Genomic DNA, 20,722 nt, shown 5'->3' with positions numbered 1-20,722 from the left:
TTTGATGTATTTGTTTGGAAATATGGGTCCAGTTCAGTTATATAAATTTTAATGCTACAGTGTGTTGTCTATGGATAGTTACAGTAATGTTTTACCAGGAACAATGGAATCAGGACGAAAGTATGGTTTGAAGTCACTTGCTAATTTGCTCCAATGTACATGTTGTAGAGGTTGTTTCAAAGTATGCTAGAAATCTTTTTGACTGCAATTTTACACAAAACTTTTAGAAAATTAAAAATAATTAAGTGGTACTTTATTATGCATTAATACTGACTTGCAATTACATGATTTTAATCTTGTTACTCCTATCATTAAAATGAATTACAATGTATAGTTTCTGCTGTGCTTTCTTTTTTTCACATCATATGACCAAAATACACTGTATTTACCTCAAACCAAACATACATATAAGACTACAAGTATAAATACAATGGGTATGAATATAATAAGTTTAATACAGGTACAGTATGTTTTAATAATAAATATATAACAGAGTTTTCATCTTGAAAATAAGGTATTGCTTAAAACTGATAAATGCATACTGAGAAATATAGGACATAATTAAAATAAGAAACGCTGTTTAGCTTCCACTTTTCCCTGTTCTGTCTAAAAGAAGTCACTTCTCCCTAAAATTTAAGTCTAGCTTGACCCCTGGGAATGTTTCTTACCATGAAGGTAAAATTTGCTAGGGTCGGCAATAGGAAATGGGGATGGTTGGCTGACTGAAAACAAAAAATATTTTTTAAAAAAATTGCCTTATGCATACCCTTGTACTGATTTTTTGAGAGTGACTAGAAGGTATTGTGAAGTTACAAAAGGTCTTTCACCTTTTTGTTAAAATGCATTTCTAAGAAAGTATCATTTTAGGTCTTTAAAAGCTTTAAGAACATAATCAGCTGTGGTCTGAAGATAAATTGCTACTTGGAAGTCAAATAGAAGCTGGAGTTTGGCTCAAGGTAGGCACTTCAAGAAATACTTAATCCAAGTCTTTATATGGGTCCAAGGTATGGATCATTTGTTAATTTACATGCACTAGAATAGTCTCTCCATAATAATTTGATACCAATACATGGTACCTGACTAAAAGACCTGCATCATTGTAACTTAAAACGAGATTTCTGCTTTGTAACAATCTCTTCTGTAGGCGGTGGTGGTATCTGAGCGAGTACAGCAGATATTCTTCTTGGATCACTCATTTCCAAAACAACTGGCTGGTTCATGCCAACTCCATCATCTATCCTCATTTTCAATATTTTTGTAATTATTTCTTGAATATGCAGGTACTGTTTATCAGCTCTCTTCAGGTTTGCAGACCATCTCCCACTCTTTTTATTGAATGACCTTTGGTATCTGACAGGAAAATGTAAACATTTCACTGAAAATCATTTTGCTACAGATGGAAATGTCAATATAGCAAACCTGTATCTTGCCAAGATATCAAAAAAATGTTTAGATTATTTACAGAATTTTCTAATTAAAATATAGACTAATCCTAACCAAATTTGGTCTATGAAATTAAGTTATAAAAATTTTCTTCTTTATTATGTTAGATTAAATTGTACCACACGCAGATGGTTTATCAGCTTTCAGGTAAAGCATTAATATTTTAACAAAAATGAATTATTTCATTAAAAAACAAGAATCAAGTTTATTACCTTATTGTTCCATCTCTGTTAACAATCACATCTCGGTCAATATGATTGTTATGATCAAGAGCTGCCAGCAAATTCCTAGCTCTGAAAGCTGGTGGCTTATATGAATGTGCTTTGGAGGCATACAATAAAATCAAATTCTGGAAATTCTCCAGTTCTGCTGTACTTCTGAAATTTAAAGTAAAGTGACTTAATGAATAAATTGATTCAGATGCAGAAAACTATTTTAAATGGATAAATCTCCATAAAATAATCTGTTTTGATGAAAATATGAATATTGTACAGTATCATTATTTATACAGTGCAGAGAATAATCAAGTCATTCAATCCCAAAGATTATTTTCATTTTTCACCTGAAATGGGGGTAGGGAATGCATTTGTGGGTTAATTCTGAATACATCCAAATGCATATGCTTCCAAGAGTTTTTTGCTTAGATTGATGCCTAGGTGTGCTAAAAACATCATTTGACATGTGCAGGAGGGTAAAAGCTGGGGTTATTTTTTTCTTTTCTGTGTTTACTGACCCATCATTTTCCTTTCCTGGCCACTTTTTACTCCCAATCCCCAACTTATCCTACTTTTGCAAAGGTTCACTTGTCTGTGTGTAGTTCAGACTGGTCTGAATTCAATCGCAGGCAAAAAAAAAATCTAAAATCTGGACACAGAATCCAATTCTAACAATAGGTGGCTTTTTGCTATAAAAAAATTGGGTCTCAAAAAATGTTTTTCCCCTCTGCATTTTGTAATGCAAGTAGAAAGTCCAGATTATTGGGTATGTTGCAGAGCAACATCTTTCTGCTTTCTTTTAATACTGCCCACTTTGGAAGTATGATACAGCCTCATCATGCCTACAGGCAGGATTGGGGCTGAATGAGTTAAGATAACAAAAATGCAGTACACACATTCCTACAAGCGGGATTGGGGCTGAATGAGTTAAGATAACAAAAATGCAGTACACAAGTTTAGAAACTAATCATTTTAGTAATGATTGTTGCAGCTAAAAGAACATCAGTAAAACACCAAAACATTTTTTCACACTTACCTAAAGTTAAGGTAGTAAGGAATCCGGTTCAAGGGCCTGTTATCCAGAACAATTCTGTGCAGTGCAACATGCGGTGGAGTGTCCTTTTTGAGCCATTCTTTACTTCCTTCACTGGGAAGAGGTCCATGATTACATGCATTTGTTTCACTTGGACCATGTGGTAATAACCATTCATGTTCATTTACAACATGGTGCAAAATACCACTCCATACACCCTATAAATAAGAGATAATATATACAATGTATTTTAAACTTTAAATGTTGTAAACAAAAAAAAAAGAATGGAAACATTTCACTGACAAAAAATCAGTCTTACATCATTATAAAGCAACAAGAGTGTTGTATATGTGCTTACATTAAAATCCTCCCTGTTGTCAGAAATTTGTGCACAGTGCCAGAAATGATTAACAACATCTTTGGTCCACTCCAATAGATTTCGGTTTTGTTTCTCCTGACCAGCCTACAAATCAAAGTACTAATTGTTAGTTCTCATTCAAACATTTGATCTTTCATACAAATGAAACTTTTCTTTTATGTTAAATATTAGATTGCTGTTTTTCAAGTTCTATATCTGCTGGTAATTACTTCAATTCATATTTCATATTAAAATTTTCTTGTGACTTACTTGAATTAGTTTTTGCCTAAATTCTTTGCTCCATGCCATACATCATGTGAATGCTTGATTTCTGGAAAGTCTTTCTCTGAGGATTAAAAGTAAGACATCAGTGGCATGCACCAAAAAATTTCACTATAAACTGTTGAATTGAAATACACTTATCATTATAAATAAAGTTTCTGATTTTACCTTCAATCATTCAGAACTAATATACTGCAAACCAAACATCTTAATTATTACATGTCACATGTGCTGGGCACAGATTGTTGTTTAATTAAGCAAATTGTCACTAGGACATAACTATGCACAACAAATCTACTTGAAGGAGTCAATGGTCACAAAACTGTGCAAGTCAGTACACCATATCTACCAAATAAATAACCTGTTATGAGTAATGTGGATTATATATATATATATATATATATATATATGTTATTGTGATTTGTTTGAATGTGGTTATCTTCCCAATGTAAACCTCATACCATTGATTACTGTTAGTGCACACAGGCTGCACAAACCAACATTGATATGATAGGCTAAAGACAGTAGAGCTTAAGTTCATTATCAGTCAAATATCATATAAATAATGAAGAGGAATACACATTATTTTCATGAAGTGGCATTAGCCTTAATTTCAATATTTGGTATTACTCGGGATGATATATATTTCTATCCAGCATTCAGTACATGTTTATATCACGTTTGTTATATTTAAAAATAATTATCAGAATTTATATTTGTCGCTTATTAAGAATATAAACATGCATACAGGTCATTTCATTATGTCAGTAATTATGCAAAAGCCAACTTACTCATCAGAGCATTAATCTGTAAATGTGAATCCGTGATGACTTCTACAATTTTTATTTTATTTTCCTTTAAGAAATTCAGCCCTTTTACAAAGCATGCGTTTCCTAAGTTTGTGCTTTTCCTGTTTGTCATTCTTTTGTCCATTGTTATGATGCACACAATTTTCTTGCTGGAATTTTCCATGAATGTGTATGTGCAATACTGGGCTGAATGTCCAGGGCTGTCCATCCTGCCATCTCCTAAAAAAAAAGGACGCAGTTCATATTAGCTCTAAATTTCATATAAGCATTTGTAGTAAGTATTAATAATAACTATCTTATAATAACAACTGCCACATTGTTTTTGAGTAACCTGTAACATGATCAGATCTGGGATTTAGCATGACATTATTGACTAAATAGTGAAATCCAGCTTTCCCCACCTAAATTTCCAAATATGTTTACAAGCTAAATGATCCAATTTCAAGTCAACGTGTTAAAAACAGATAAGATACAAAATATTTTGTATAATATTAAGAGATCACGAGTAACAAGGTAAACACATTGATCACCTGGATATATTGTTGTAGGGTTTAACGCCATTTTTCAGCACACGATAGGCTATACATGGCGGCCAGTATTAATGGTGGAGGAAGAACCCGGGAAAACCCTGGAAAGATCCTCCGACCCACGAGAAGCTACTGACAAGCTTTCTCACATACCCTCATTGGCTGAATCCAAGACTCGAACCCACACAGACAGAGGTGAGCTGGCAGTGATCCGTAACGGAGAGTGCTTTAGACCACTTGGCCACTCAGGGCCCCGCCTGGATTTGTCTTTGTTCATCTTTCAACAACTGATTACAGTTTATATCAAAACCAAGTGCTGAGCATTATGGAAAAAAAACACCAACTGCTATGTTGTTTTTTGGGGGGTTAGAGGTGTTTTCATGATATCTGAATTTTGAAAGAACATGTATATCTTTGGAAATACTTTTAATTTTTCTGATAAATTTGAAATTTAGCTATATTAACTAAAATTTGACTTACCAAGAATTACAACTTCCTTTCCCTGTAACGATTGAAGTATATGTTCCTGATGGTCAAACCAATATTGGTCAATGGATGGAATTAAATACGTCCTTTGAATTTTATGAAATGTCGTAGAACTTCTAATAGGTAGCTTCAGAAATTTTGAAAACATGACCATCTTCTGAAAGGTACTGCCAGACAATAATATGGCAGATGCCAAAAGTAAATCACCACCATGTAGTTGCCGATTCAGCAGAGGCTGTGAACACCATTTCTTGGCACAATGTCCATTTTCACAAACCTTTAGATAAATATAAAATCTGATTTAATTTCCATACCATAAAGAGTTCTTTTTTATATTTAGTGTGACAGTTTTGTGTAATAAATAGGAACTTCTACATATATGTTTATGTTTATTCTGCCATTTACTAAATGTGAACCTACTGACATTAACAGCTAACATATATGTATGACCACCAGTATAGTATGCATAAACAAGTCTAACAATTCAGGAACATTAGTTTATACCTAGACTGATATGACAACAACATGTATAGTAATATAATGTGAATAACATCCTCCAGTTTGCAAAACTCTGATACCTTTTAAAGCACATCTAACAGATTTGCTGGTAATGGAGTAAATGTATCTTTGTAAAAGTAAAAACAATATTGATAAATCTCATAAAAATTGCAATATAAATAATGCTTAAGAATGCATATTACACTGGAATGTAACTTAGCTGCAATCTTACCCATTTTAAATATAATGCTGATCCAACAACGTGTCCGCATAGTGATATTTCTGTCCCACATCCCTTGGATCTGCAAGTAAGTGGCACATTTGTCTTCGCAAGACTTTGAAGTGCACTGGAATAAACTAAAAAGAACTGTCACCAACAAAGTTAAAGGTATCTTCAACAGTACGGATACGCCAAATATCAGGTCCTTCTATTTCTGGTTGATAACTACCATCATCCTCATCATTTGTGTCATCTTCTTCTTTAGCATCTTCCAAACAAATGTTACTGTCTGGTCTTAAAGATAAAAATAAAATATTTATGACATTTCATAAAACGCTGTAAGAAGAGAAGGTTGTATCTTATGAAGTTTTAGTATACAAATCTAATATTTGTTGGCTTTCACATACATATTCAGCAATTTTGATGAAAAACACAACCGATGATATTACTATCCTCATTATCTTTTCACTATTTATTACACAGTTGCATACATGATAAAATTTTAATCAAAAAAAAAATTCTTTATTGAAAAGATACAAAAATGTTCATTACCTGAATGAAAGATTTAAATTTGGCTGATAATCATCTGAAATATGGTCATCAGCTTCAAAGCTGCTCTCAGAAACTTGCATTGTAAGACTAGAAAAAACATAATAGTGTCAGGTCATGCGAAAAATATTCAAACCCCTCTCTCATATCAAGCATTAAAATGTTGGTAGGACATTTTTATAAAATATGTTGTGTGTGGGAAAGCACATTAGATATGGGAAAGTCCAGTTGTTACTTTCAAAAGAAAGAAAAAAAATATATATATATATATAAAAAAGTCAGAAAAATTAATTTTCAGTCAGTGGCTTTTTAGCTCATCTGGACAGGTAAGTAAAAACAAAATTTTTAAGGGGCCATCCATTTAATACGTAATAAGTTTTATGCTTGCTGCGAAAATGAAGATAATCCCTAATTCCCCTTAGGTAGCCTCAAACACAGCAGCAGTACATGTTATTGTTTACACGCGTGTCCAGCGATATTGATGCAGGGCTATAACATTTTATTACAATATAAATGGAATAATGTCAGTTTATATACAATATGTTAATTTAAAAGATCTGATACATAATTAACTATACAGAAATAAATGGCGGTTTCTAAAATTGGCTGTTCATTGCAAAATTGAGACTCGCCTATCCAGCACACAGGGCCCTGGGGCTCGTTACAAAGAAAATCAAGGGATGGGGGTTCTAACCTGTAATAATATAAATGAATATATATTATATTATTACAGGTTAGAACCCCCATCCCTTGATTTTCTTTGTAACGAGCCCCTGTGATCCAGCAAGAGTCTGTAGTCCTACCTGTAAGACCCGACGCTGATATTTATGTTGTTGGCGTCAACAAAATCAAAATGTGCTATGTCTTACATGTAGGACTACAAGAATCTGGCGACCTCTGGATTAGTTTTCAGGCTCAAAGTGGACTTCATTTTATTCCATCATTCATGCTGGTCACTAATACATATGCGTGTGTTGCCATCATTTGCCCAGAGAGCTTTTTTATTCTTTTTCCTTTCACAATCCGTAAGTTGTCGCTTTCTACCACCTTTCGATCTAGTTGCTTCCGCTATTACATTTGTAAACACGTTAATTCTTAATCTTCGGAGAGGTCAACTAAGAGGTTACATGAATATAGGCGTGGCAAACTGGGAGTTTTTGTCTGCCAGACAATAATGAAAAATCGCGGTTTTTTTCAACAAAATTTCCGATACTACCCTGATTTCGGCTTCTGTAAGAGCACGAATCATAATTATTAGTCTAAATAAGTAATTATGAACTGAAAAAAGAACTATATCAGTTTTTCATTTTTACTTAGGTTGTATGCCTTTAAAATCATATCCATAATTGATATATATATTTGTATGTTTCCCAGTATAGTCACACAGTCATTCATGTCAAATATGTACAAATGAGTGTGCGACGATACATGGTTATGTGCATGAACTTCTATTTTTATTATTTTATTACAAAAACTGAGGATCACATGGCAGATGGGTCAGCCATGACCAAATGTGTTATCCTCGTTAAAGATAGTTTATTATTATTATTATTATTATTAATATCATTATTATTATTATTAAATCCCATATTTAAAGCTAGCTTTCAAACACAGGGAACTGAAATAAGGGCATTCTAGCTGGACAGTTAGCTGGGAGTCTAAAAGCAATTAATTTTGACATGAATGAAATTCACACTTGCTAATAACAAGTTGATGACAGATTCGTGTGACTTTGATGTTGTATTCTGGCAGCAGCTATCGGCCATCTCATTATAATGAAGTTTCGTATAAAGAAGTTTGCACATCATATAAGGAAGAAAGCACAGCATATAATGAAGTTTGCACATCATATAAGTACAAAAGCACAGCATGTAAAGAAGTTTGCACATCATATAAGTACAAATGCACAGCATATATATAATGAAGTTTGCACATCATATAAGTACAAAAGCACAGCATATAATGAAGTTTGCACATCATATAAGTACAAATGCACAGCATATAATGAAGTTTGCACATCATATAAGTACAAAAGCACAGCATATAAAGAAGTTTGCACATTATATAAGTACAAAAGCACAGCATATAATAAATATTCTCATCTTAAGACAGCTCTAGCGTTCCATAGCACGGCGTACCGGAAATACGGGGTTGGTCTGTCAGCGCCTTACCGTTAAGAGTTAATATCTGTACAAAGGCTCTCTGATCATGAAATTTAAACCCTACTATTTCCTATATATTTGCATGTTGTAACCACTTCTAAACAAGAATGGCAAGCAAACAGTTTAAAGTCTTAAATATTGTACAATGTCACTTTCAACAAATTCAGAAATGGTTTGAATATTTGTAAACAAAATGGGCAGATTATTTTGTATGTGGACTCATACAGAGCAAACATAAGAAAAACATTTATAGGCTGTCTTACCAAACCCAAAGACAGAACAACGAGTTTCAGTTTTATCCAGCCATAATGACTTAAGACAAGTCAAGTAATGTAACAAAAAACAGACCAAAATACTGTTGGTATTGCCATATAAACAAATTTCAGTCCATTTTATCGACTAAAATCTCTCTCTCTCTCTCACACACACACACATTACAGCACTGTCTAAAAACTGAGCTACATTTAAATGCAAAACAATGATAATATTCAAGGCAGTGTGCAGAGTAAACGTGTCACTTCTAGAAACACATGAATTTCTATCTGCAGTGTTTTCACATGTAAGTAAGCCCACCAAATGTATTACATGAAACTATGCAACCACAACCTTGAGAAATATGTAACTCTGTTCAGTTTTAGTCGACAGTAGGTAGTACCATCTAAGGAGAACGTTCTGTTAAGCAATCGAACTGTGCAGCACATCATTACAGAATCCATGTTTGACTGAAGTTGAATAGCTAAGGAGCAGACAAGCTCAATTGTTTGCAGCTAATTAGTAACCTTTTATTTATAAAATACAGATGTGCTGCACGATATTCGTTCGACCGCCCATATTAATTGACCATGTACAGGAAATGGAAAAATAATTTGATATTATTATATGCTCAATTTTTCCACGTTAACTTTACATTGACAGAATCGTTCAATATTCCCCGATACTGAACGCGTGCGACAATACAGATATAGCATTCATGCGAATAAAGGAACAACTTTCTTTTGTAAATAAACAATGGATTCAGGCGCCAGCACTTTTGATTTGTAAACAAATCATGTACACTCGCGTAAGAGGCTCTTTACGTTGTGGTTGTTTACTTGTTTCTGAATGAACTAAAACATGTTTCGTGGACTGCAAAAAAACCCAGCTGTCTTGCGTTGATACAATGTTACGGATTTAGGCTAGCTACCTTGTATAAATGACAGATTAGGTCCTTACAAATAACAAGGCATATACCCTTTTCTTTAGCTGGTGATAAGAATGGCAAAATAAAATATACTTACAGTTTTGCATCCTGAATTTCCTCAAAATGTTTTTTCTTGATTCTGCAAGTCCGAATTACATGAGCCATGTCATAGTTTTTCAATCTGGATTACACATTTCGAAAGTGCTGTAATTTTGATGATAAGTGCAATTGCAACCTCCTTACTGCACTCAAAATGAATTACACATTAAATTGCATAGCGTCTTTGTGAAAATTGCAATTGAAAGACTTCATTTTTTTTCCACGTTATGATTTCAAACATTCAGTGAAAGAAACAGAAACACATTTGCAGAGGTAAACACGCTTCTCCCGCGCCACTTCAATCCGATGTATTTCATGTATAATTTGCACAGATGAATCCAGTCCAAAATCACAAACTTTCGTCGACTCGAAACAAAACACCAAAATATATTCACTCCAGATCAGATGGAAAGTCGTTGCAATGCCCAGTCATTCACAATATGACTGCAAATTTCAATTTTAACTAGACACGCCATTTTCTTTCAAAAGTTATGTGGACCGCACGACCAAGTTCAAAGTTATCTGGGCGGAGCTATGTGCGCATTAATAATGATGTCATTTTGTAATGTCAAATCTGCGCTTGTGTATTTAATTTGGAATACGGCTTCATTCAGTTACCTTGTTTCGTATAGTGTATTTTGTTTATATAATTAAACCTTAGGTAGAATTAAAAAAATGAGCATATAATAAAAAGGTTACTGCATTTGTATGGGAAAATATGAACTTGTTTTGTCGGAAGGATATACTGCACTCCCAAGGTTGTGCAGTATTCCATCCAAAAACTCGTTCATATTTTCCCATGCAAATGCAGTAACCTATAGATACAGCCTCTGAATTGCATAGTTTGTGCAGTAAACAAATATGAACAGGTCAAAAAGCAAAGTCCACTCTTTTCCCTAAGATTAAACATAACAGATAAAAAAATATGTTTTAGTTCTTGATTCATCTTTGATTTAGAATTGATTTTCCTTTCACAGAGACTTGATGTTGATGAAGACTGATGAACAGAACATAACTAATTAGCAGATGCACCAACTATTCTAGATTTTAGCTTTATTATTGAATGTTATAGGTTTCTTTATGCTTAATTCAAGCGGACTATATGTTTCTTTTGCATTCTTTTCCATTTTGGGAGTTGGTAGGGGGGTAGTTAATTATAATAGGAGGAATTTACACAGTTGTGTGTCCTAGAGAAAACACTGAATTTGAGTTTCACTTTTTGTGCAAGCCTAAGAGATATAGAGGATAACACATGCATTCATGTTGATTTTGTTTTATTATTAATGAGTGTGAATGATTAAGGAACTCATGAGTGAATGTGGGACAGTTACCAAACATTTGCTGTGGAAGTATGCACTTTTCAATTTATTATATACATCAAGAGGAACATTTTCCATGCTTCTGCATTTTTAATCAAAAAGTTAAATGCTGGTAGTTGTGCAGGTTGTTTCTTTATTGAGTGAATGAATTTATTCTACCAAACAAAAATTATAAAACGGAAAAATGACTCATAGTGCCATAATGAATGAAATTTCATTGTATGTAATGTGACAAGAAAAATAATAAAATATTAACAATCTGCTGTATTAACTGTTATGTAATGTGTGTCCTTGCCATTTTTCAGATGGTTTAGACTCAGATTTTATTACTGCTGTTTCCTAGTTTTGTTCACTCAGACTGATAATGGTTTTGTGATATCTCAATGATATCTTGGTTTATTAAAATCTTCATGATTGTTGCTAATGATAGAAGGCCCATTGGTAACATTTTGTGCAAGTGATAGACATGTCTCTCAGCAGTGGCCCCTTTCTTGAATGGCTCATCTGACCTGCAGGCACCTACTTTTTATGGCCAGATTATTTTGGCACCAATGAGTATGTGTTCAAAAGTACCCCTTGAAGATGGTCATCCATTTTATGCATTTCACAGCAAGCATATTAGTGCAAAATTGTAGACTGCACCACTGGTGAATGGACACATAATCACACATAATCAGGTTTACAGATAGCAATCTCAGGAATATTTGTTGATTTCTAAATTGAACAAAACAAATTGACATTTGTTCCAACAATCCAGTAAAATACCTAACTTGAATCCATACAGAGTTGTAAGAAATGTGATTATCTTTACTGCAGTGTATGCCTTAGATGTCATGTTTTGTCACTTTGATAATTACTGTTTATCATTATTGCCAAAAGTTATCAAGATGACCGAATCTAAGAGTTGAGAAGCATAGGTATTCTTTAGCTAGAGTCAGCATTTCATCCCTAGGTATAATGGGTCCTATGTGAATCTATTTCTTGCTGTTCCTGAATGAATGGTCATATCAGTATCAAGGTTTCACATAAAGACTTCTTAAGCCATCTAACTGGTTTTAAATGAAAATAGTGCCAATCTCTATTCTAGTACGGCCACTACTGTAACCATTTTAAAACTTGTTATTACAACTCCTTCTGATGGGAAAAATCATATCAGATTGGGGTTCTCATCAGAAGTCTTCTTTAATATCTGGTTTCTCCTAAAGAAAGTGTTTCCACTTGGACATTGGTATGGCTGCCTCTGCATCCATCTTAAAAATCTTATCACTACTCTTCTTAACTGGAAAGTGATATTGACATGGGGTTTTCACCGGAAGACAGATTATGATATCTAGTTGGTTCTGGATGAAAATGGTGCCTGTCTAATTTAAAATATAGCCTCCATTGCAGACATCTTGAAGATCTTGTTATAACTCACTTCTCTAAAACTGATGACCTTATTGATTTAGGATTTAACCACATGACTTTTATGACAATTAGTTCATCCTAAATGAAAATTGTGCCAATCAATATCCAGTATGGCTCCCATAATTATAAAAAATTTATAATTTATAATTTCGTGTAGATTTGTGCAGTTCTCATCATGAATATGTGGAGAGGCAAGTTATGTAGCATCATTTTCAAATGGAAGATTCTATTATCTCTGTTTGTGAATGACATGTCATTAGTCTTTTTACTTACGTATCAACAGGATCATGAGATAGATGTACACTGGGTGCTTATGTTTTACAAGCTGACAAGTCATTCAGTGGGGAGACTATTGATGCACACTAGATCATAAAATATCTTTTTTTTAATTCACATCAGGTTAACTGAGTTTTGGGTTTGGAGAAATTCCAATCTTCTAAACCAAAGACATCTCATTTCTACTTTTGTTACTGATATTAGGTATGTTTTTCTAATAGTAGTATCTATCAAGGGATATAACTCGTTTTGTAATCTTTAGAGGAAGTGACTTAGACACTGGTTGGTCACCTTTGTTGTCTTCAAATAAGTGGAATCATTACCATTCAAAACATTTTCTAAAGGTAGTGAAATTTTTGCAACAAAATATTCATGAATGTTATTAATTTTGTATTAAGAGATGAATAAAAGATGTTACATGTTACCAGTTTATTCAGAGCATTATTGGTATTGCTTATGATCACTTACCTCATCCTACCTCCCCAAAACATTCATTCTTTGGACCCTGTTTAGTATATCAACATGAGAGCCTTCCTAGCCATCTACACTCACAATGTTTTCATTTCTATCTGCAGTTGCTACTGAGGCTCCACCTACAGCATGCACAGCAGACCAGTTTAAGTGTAGTAATGGGGAGTGTGTGGATGGCAGGTATAGGTGTGATGGGCAGTACGATTGTTATGATGGGTCAGATGAGGAAAATTGCCGTAAGTATACCTTTACAGAAATGTGTGCTTCTGAAATATTTGATGTTTAATTTGTGTAAATTGATTCTTTTGCTTTTTTAAAAATCCAAGCAATTAAAAATCATAAAAAATTGTATAGGTTTGTGTACATGTTCTTGTGCTACTGTTACTGAAATATCTCTTTTCAAGTAAGCATCATTATATGGAAAAGTATGGGAAAGAGTACTCTGCTACTAACTGTTCATAAAGTAATAGCTGTTTGGATAATTAATATTTATCAGATTTGAACAAGTTGAAGATTATCCAATACATAAAGAGAATCGCTTGTTTTATAAAGAGAATGGTATGTTTGTAATATAAGGGTACCATATCAATTGACCTTACGTCAGAAGGTAGATTGCTCTGCCTACCGAACACGTGACTTGACAACGTCTTAACCTCCGACAAACATTCTGTGAAAATGGCGGGCGTGATAACATTAAAAGATATACCAGACGATATTGGTGAGCAATATTTGCCATATGAAACAACATTGAGACAGAGACAGAAAGCGAGAGCATTTATCCATCGCTTGCACTTCTCTAAGTTACGTCGGTATGCAGAGAACTCGCCGCCACGTATCTGGAGAAGTCGCCCCATAATGGTTGGAGAAGTCGCCCCAATTGGTTGGAGAAGTCATCCCAAAACTTGTCACCCAAATAACCTTTTTTATAACACAATTAAGTCATCTTTTACGTGATTCATATATATATATATGTGATCACAAAAGAGATATTAACTAAATTAAAGCAATATCATAGTAATATTTATAAGGAAGAAATTAAGTCTGTATATAATCAAATGAATGATGACAGTATAGTGATTAAAAAGGATGATAAGTCAAACACTATTATTATTGTGAATCAAGATGATTATGTTAAAGAAGTTGAACATCAGTTAGAAATTAAATAAAAAATTTCAACCTGCATTAATGAGATCGCTAAAAGTAATAATTCCATATGTGAGGAATTTGATACTTTCCCTCTTAACATACGTACACTTCAAAAATAATAATTCTGTATATGAGGAATTTGATACTTTCCCTCTATACATACGTACAACTCAAAAATAATAATTCCGTATGTGAGGAATTTGATAATTTCCCTCTTCACATACGTACACCTCAATTCTATATATTACCCAAAACTCCTAAAAATCCTGACCATAATTTACCTTTAAATTTTCCAGGACCACCCATTATATCAGGTTATAATTCATATACTGAAAACCTATCCAAAGTTATTGATAGTGTTTTACAACCTTTAATAAAATTACTTCCTTCATACATTAAAGATACAACTACTTTCATTAAAAAGTCGAAGTCTATTCCACATCTATCTGATAATTTAATTCCTGGTATCATTTGATGTAATATCACTATATAACAACATTCCGCATGCAGATGGTATTGAAGCGTGCAAATATTTTCTTGATAACATATTAACAATCCTAATAATAACACACTATCTAGCAAAGATATTTGTAAAATAATAAAAACTTATCTTGGAAAATAATTATTTTCAATTTAATAATACGAATTGCGATTTTTAGAAGACATATTTATGATCTGGAAGCATTCAACTGAAGAACTGAAAAACAATGATTGATCGCCTAAATCATTTTCACCCGACGATTAAATTTACTTGTACTGCATCTAGTACGCATGTTTCATTTTTGGATGTAAATGTAATAAAAAATATTGATAACACTATCTCTACAAATATTATTAAAATGCATCTAATGATTTGAAGAGCAGAGCAAAAGGGATAGATAACACTTATTTTTCGTTAAGTACAGAAGCGGAGTTGATCAAATGGAAAAGTTGAAAAATTGTAAATTTTATAAATTTAATAAGTTATTAAGTTGAAGAAAAACAACAATAAATAAAGCCTAAACCATGTGGCTATATCTCAGAATTACTATATATGATCCTTGGGGCGATTCTTCAAGCGAAGTGGGGCGACTTCTCCGAACCGTTGCGAAATTTTTAAATATATACAATAGCCGAGTCGATATCGACAGAAGCAGCTTGTCGGAGGAAAATGGCGGACATAAACAGTGTCTGGAGGTGTGTATAATAGCGCTCGCTGATTGGTCAATCGAGCAGAATGATTGACAACTGGCGATAGGTCAATTGGTAACTGGAATGGTATTTTAGTTTTAAAAAATTTCTTCATCTGGCACAATTATTGTGATTATAGCAAGTTGTAAATTGCTAACGGCTTCTGCTGTTATAATATTTTTTTAGTTTTCTCTTTCACAGAACTGTTATTCCAATTATACAAATAGTGTTCAAAATTATTACCTTAGTTATTGTAATAGACATCATAGGGGCATTGTAATTTCCAAAGTGGGTTGTTTGTTAGAGTACTATTTACATTAGTACCATCATCCTAAAAATCCTGCAGAAAACAGTCAACTAACAGAATCTGACCCCAGCAACAAGCCAGCAATATACCATGTTTATTAGAATTTTCCCTTACTTGGAGCATAAATATCTTAGAGTTAGAATTTTCTTTGACAATATCACACTGTCTTCATCAGTGATTGCTGTTCTAATGGTCATATGATATGAGGAGACTGGTGTAGATGTGTGGTAATTCAAGCTCCTTGTCCCTGTTTAGTGTTGCCTCCACTGTCTTATTTTATTTGCCTCCTTCACCTTCCTTTTCCATGTGTTGTCCTCAGATGTTAAGACCTTGGTTTGATTGGGAATGATGAAATGTCCCATATTGCTGCAATGTTCATGTATTACCGATGATTCTCTACTGATGTCTTCCTTAACACATTAACCCCTAACGACGAGTTAACATGGCAGGATGTAGTAGCCTACTGCCAAGCTGGTAGCGTCATGGTCATGCATGATACACTAAAGTGGGTAGTATTATAGAAAGGTAGACAGGTGTAGCTCTACAATGATACCAAATAATCTGGAATTTCTAGTTGCTCCACAAAATACAGAGGGGAAAACCTCATTTTTTGGACCAGATTTATTTCTACCCAAAATTGGCCCTTGGTCGGGATCCAATTTTGTGTCCAGATGTTAGAATTTTTGGTCTCAGATCTACAGCAAACCAGTCTAAACTGCAAACAGACAGATGAACCTTTGCAAAAAGTGGATAAGATGGGCATTTGGAATAAAGAGTGGTCTCAATACAAAAATAATGGCTCTGTTTAGCACAAAAAAAAGAAGGAAAAAAAAAGAACTCCAACTTTTACCCTTCTGCTCATGCGCGAGCCAAATAGCCAATAAAAAACGATGTTTCTAACACAACTAGGCAGTATGTTATTGAAGGATCACCTGGGATTTGGTGTTTTCGGATCTGTTCAGAAATAGCTTTCAAAATGTGTTTCCTACTCGAATTTCAGGCAAAAACGACAAAAGCCTTCAGGGGTTAACGTGTTAAAGAGTGTAGTTTGATGGTGTCACCAAATTTGAATATTCCTTGCATATTTAATCACTTGTGCATCGACATTGCACATAAATTACAAATTTAGCCATTCCTTGATGATTTTTCAATGTTTTTAAAAAATCCTTGTTCTCTGCAATATAGCCATTCTCACAATCACTTCATTTTTTTGATGAACTTATTTTTTTCTTCAAATTTTCTGTATTTACCTTCACATCTGTAAGTTGTTCTTTTAAAATATTGTATGTTATATATATATATATATATATATATATATATTAATCCTTTGTTGGTTTTAATTAGACGACTACTGTTCATCACGTGACATTTTAAATTACATGATGAACAGTAGTCACTGATTAAGGCGGTTAAAATATTGCCAGCTATTTTGAACTCTTAAGATATTTATGCTTTGAGTAAAGGAAAATTCTAATAATCATGAATTATGCAGAACAAGGAAGCAACCGTTTCATTAGCAGCTTGCCAGTTATATTCAGTCACACATGTGACAGCTAATCCAGTGCTGTAATTTTCCTGTCACTTTCAGTGATGTCATGTACACCACTCCCTCAATAACCTGGTAACTTGCAAACCTGCTTTTAGTGCAGGGTCAAGCATGGACCCCACATTTTGAAACTAGAAAATACAAAAATTTATTAGCCCTATTTATTCGACTTGAAGAAAATCGCGACAAAAATGGGTAAATGAAACATTGATGTATTGCTTGTTTTATTATCGAAAATGGTAGGTAGGACCTGGAAATTGTAATCAACATTATGAAATTATCAGCTTTTAATAAGAAGTCATATATATTGTTACATGTTCTTTCCAAACGGCCTTCTTAGTACACGTACACTGTAAATAATGACATTCAAAGAAAATTTGATTAATGAAAATCTCACTTATACCAAACTGGAGGCATTACTTTAATAAATAAATATCACTTAAATAATTTTGTATCAAGCAGAATTGTGTTTTAGTTCTTTCTTTTAGGTCAGTTTAAGTGTAATCATCATAAATGCAATGTACACTCTTGTATTTAAATAAACAATGTATCAATCGACCATAACAGCTATTTTGGGAGCTGAGAACTTAATGAAGTGCCAACCATGTTTTGATACCTGACTTATGGAAGTATTTGTTATAAGATTGCACTGAATTAAAAACTGACCTCCTTTGTAATGCCACATTAGTTGCATCTTTTGTATCAAAAAGAGGAGGTTGAATAAAAGAAGTTTGAAGGCACGCAAATCCTACATGTATAAGATCTAGGTACCCTGGTCATAAATCAGTTGAACTCATTCAAACTTATCAATCAAACATGATTATAAATATTATTGTGTACTTAATACAACTAAAATAGCTATTCATTCATAAATGTGATCAAAGATAGCAAAGCAACCAAGCGGAATGAATACTTTGTTAAAGAAAAAGCTTTTTATCACACATTGGATCATTGTGGAGAAGCAAGTTTCATCAATATTTTACTAACTGAGGAATACAAAAATTTAGATTCGATTTAGACAATTTTTTCACAAATGGATTGTATCTAGTTTTTGGAAAAAGGAATCTTATTTTTGTGGTGTATCAAAAGTTAGTCTGGTCCCTATTTTGTTGACTCCTGCTTTGTACTTCGTGGCGATAAATGTAGTAAGAAACCAGACTAATTGACAACAACAAAAAGCAGTGATGTAATAAACAAATGTTTTTTTATACAGGTGAACGTTGTTTGAAACCAGTTGGAATAATGTTAGCGATCATTCAGATGTTGGGCATCTTGAAAAAAAATATAATTTATACAGAATAACAAACAACTTCATTAGAAAAAGTACTTTATTGACAGGTATTCTCAATGCGATTATAAAATGAGTTGCCAGCCATTAAACAGTACATTTTCCTCCCACTAGCCCCATGCCATGGTTTTCTCGATGTCCAGCCGTGATGGGATCACTTATTTTTTGGAGGTCCCTCGGTGACTTGCACCCTCAAATATAGTGCTATGTTTTTGGACTCCATTGTGCATGAGTTATCGAGAGAGAGGTGTATTACAGAATTTTCTAACAGTTGTTGGATTACTCATGTACTGTTTATATATTTGGACAAATAATTGGATATACATGGATCTATAAGTCTTGATAAGGTAGGAATTTCTTTCTTTGTGGAAAAAGGGGTGGGGCATTTGGGGGGAGGGCTTTATTTGAATAACTATGGTATTTAATAAGAGACGGAAATTCCAACCACTGCATTGTATATCAAGTCCCACTCAGAGTTCATATTACTAAAATACACCAACCCCAAAATTGATATCTTGATTACATCAGAAAGTAATTGTTTTGATTGTTTCTACAAAAGTAGATAAAGCCTTAAATATCATTATATGCAGCACATCCTGAAATATCTGTTATAACTTGGGGTTAAATGAGCCATTTGTGATGGGTATTCTTTTCCAAAGAAAAAGGTGATCTAAGTTAGGGACATAATGCTGATAATAATAATAATAATAATAATAATAATGAGGACTTTGTATAGCGCCTAATCTTTAGAAGCTCTAAGCGCATTACAACATTAGACAACACCTACAAGATAAAAAACATATAGTGATATGCAGCTTTGCATATGTTCATGACATGTTGGTGCAGTGTGAGAGTACTGTCCAGAGTAACACATAGGTTTCATACTGATTGTGTGAATGTAATGTTGGTGTTGCTGATATTTATTATTCATTCATCTGCAGCTTGTTACATGTCATCCATGATTTCACATCAGAAATGCAACTCTCTACACCTTGGATGGTAGCATCAGCTTCAGTTGGGTGGCTAGATTTGTATATTTGGGTGTCATCTTTGTACAATTGGTGAGACACTGGATGATGATCTATGACACTTGAGAGCAAATGAGTGTACAGAACGAAGAGAACAGGTCCAATAACAGACCCCTGTGGAACACCACAACATAGATCAACTGGGCTGGAGTGTATTCCATTTGCAGATACAATTTGTGTCCTGTTCACCAAGTAGGACTTGAACCACAGTAAGGCTGTATCATGAATGCCAAATACATGTTGGAAACTTGAAGTATTATATCATGGTCTATTGGTGAGACACTGGATGATGATCTATGACACTTGAGAGCAACTGAGTGTACAGAACGAAGAGAACAGGTCCAATAACAGACCCCTGTGGAACACCACAACATAGATCAACTGGGCTGGAGTGTATTCCATTTGCAGATACAATTTGTGTCCTGTTCACCAAGTAGGACTTGAACCACAGTAAGGCTGTATCATGAATGTCAAATACATGTTGGAGACAGTGAAGTATTATATCATTGTCTATTGTGTCAAATGCTGCAGACAAATCAGTGAGGGTGAGGACTGTAATCTTTCCACTATCCAATGCAGAGAGAATGTCATTAACTACTTTTAGAAGAGTAGTTTCTGTACTGTGGCAAGGGCAATATGCAGATTGTACATTGCTGAAAAGACTGTTTGAATTCAGATGAGATACAAGCTAGGATAGAACAACCTTTTCTAAGATTTTTTATATGAATGGGAGATTAGAAACTGGCCGGTAGTTTTTTAAATCGTTATGGTCTATTGTTGGTTTCTTCAGCAGAGGCTTTACAATAGCAGTTTTGAAAAATGATGGGAATTCCTCGGATGAGAGAGAAGGCAATACTGGATCAAAGCACTCAAGCAGCAGTTATGTTAGAACTGGATCAAGTT

At 33.7% G+C, this 20,722-nt stretch overlaps 2 protein-coding genes and 1 long non-coding RNA gene across 4 annotated transcripts in view; 1 reads left to right on the top strand and 2 right to left on the bottom strand.

The window, feature by feature from the left end:
- LOC149772799 (uncharacterized) overlaps positions 1-10,488 on the bottom strand; it is a 64,522-nt gene extending 54,034 nt beyond the window's left edge. The window contains exon 1 of the long non-coding RNA XR_016417592.1: positions 9,860-10,488. This is a non-coding gene — a long non-coding RNA (uncharacterized LOC149772799). The remainder of the gene's footprint in view (positions 1-9,859) is intronic.
- LOC149772798 (uncharacterized) overlaps positions 1-20,722 on the top strand; it is a 52,490-nt gene that overhangs the window by 6,325 nt on the left and 25,443 nt on the right. For both annotated transcript variants that reach the window (XM_089947303.1, XM_089947302.1), the window contains exon 2: positions 13,439-13,570. In XM_089947303.1, the coding sequence (XP_089803429.1) occupies positions 13,439-13,570 (132 nt within the window). The remainder of the gene's footprint in view (positions 1-13,438; positions 13,571-20,722) is intronic.
- On the bottom strand, positions 438-7,669 carry LOC149772800 (uncharacterized). Its single transcript, XM_089947289.1, has 9 exons — positions 7,637-7,669; positions 5,884-6,018; positions 5,148-5,430; positions 4,123-4,359; positions 3,328-3,395; positions 3,050-3,154; positions 2,695-2,909; positions 1,656-1,820; positions 438-1,350 (listed from the first exon to the last, which is right to left on the bottom strand). Exons 1-9 carry the CDS (start codon positions 7,667-7,669, stop codon positions 1,095-1,097), a joined length of 1,497 nt encoding a protein of 498 aa, XP_089803415.1. The 3' UTR covers positions 438-1,094.

The sequence above is a fragment of the Sinohyriopsis cumingii genome, unplaced genomic scaffold, assembly GCF_028554795.1.
Source record: "Sinohyriopsis cumingii isolate HCF-2022 unplaced genomic scaffold, ASM2855479v2 utg001176l, whole genome shotgun sequence".
Taxonomy (NCBI): domain Eukaryota; kingdom Metazoa; phylum Mollusca; class Bivalvia; order Unionida; family Unionidae; genus Sinohyriopsis; species Sinohyriopsis cumingii.
The sequence above is the reverse complement of the archived record's forward strand: the minus strand, read 5'-3'. Positions and strand labels throughout refer to the sequence as shown.

Coding starts and splice junctions, on each gene's coding strand:
- LOC149772800 (XM_089947289.1), bottom strand. CDS start 7,669: ATGATTCGTGCTCTTACAGAAGCCGAAATCAGG. Junction 5,431..5,883: donor CAGCATTATATTTAAAATGG/GTAAGATTGCAG, acceptor ATTTATCTAAAG/GTTTGTGAAAATGGACATTG. Junction 3,155..3,327: donor CAAAGAATTTAGGCAAAAAC/TAATTCAAGTAA, acceptor TTTGATTTGTAG/GCTGGTCAGGAGAAACAAAA.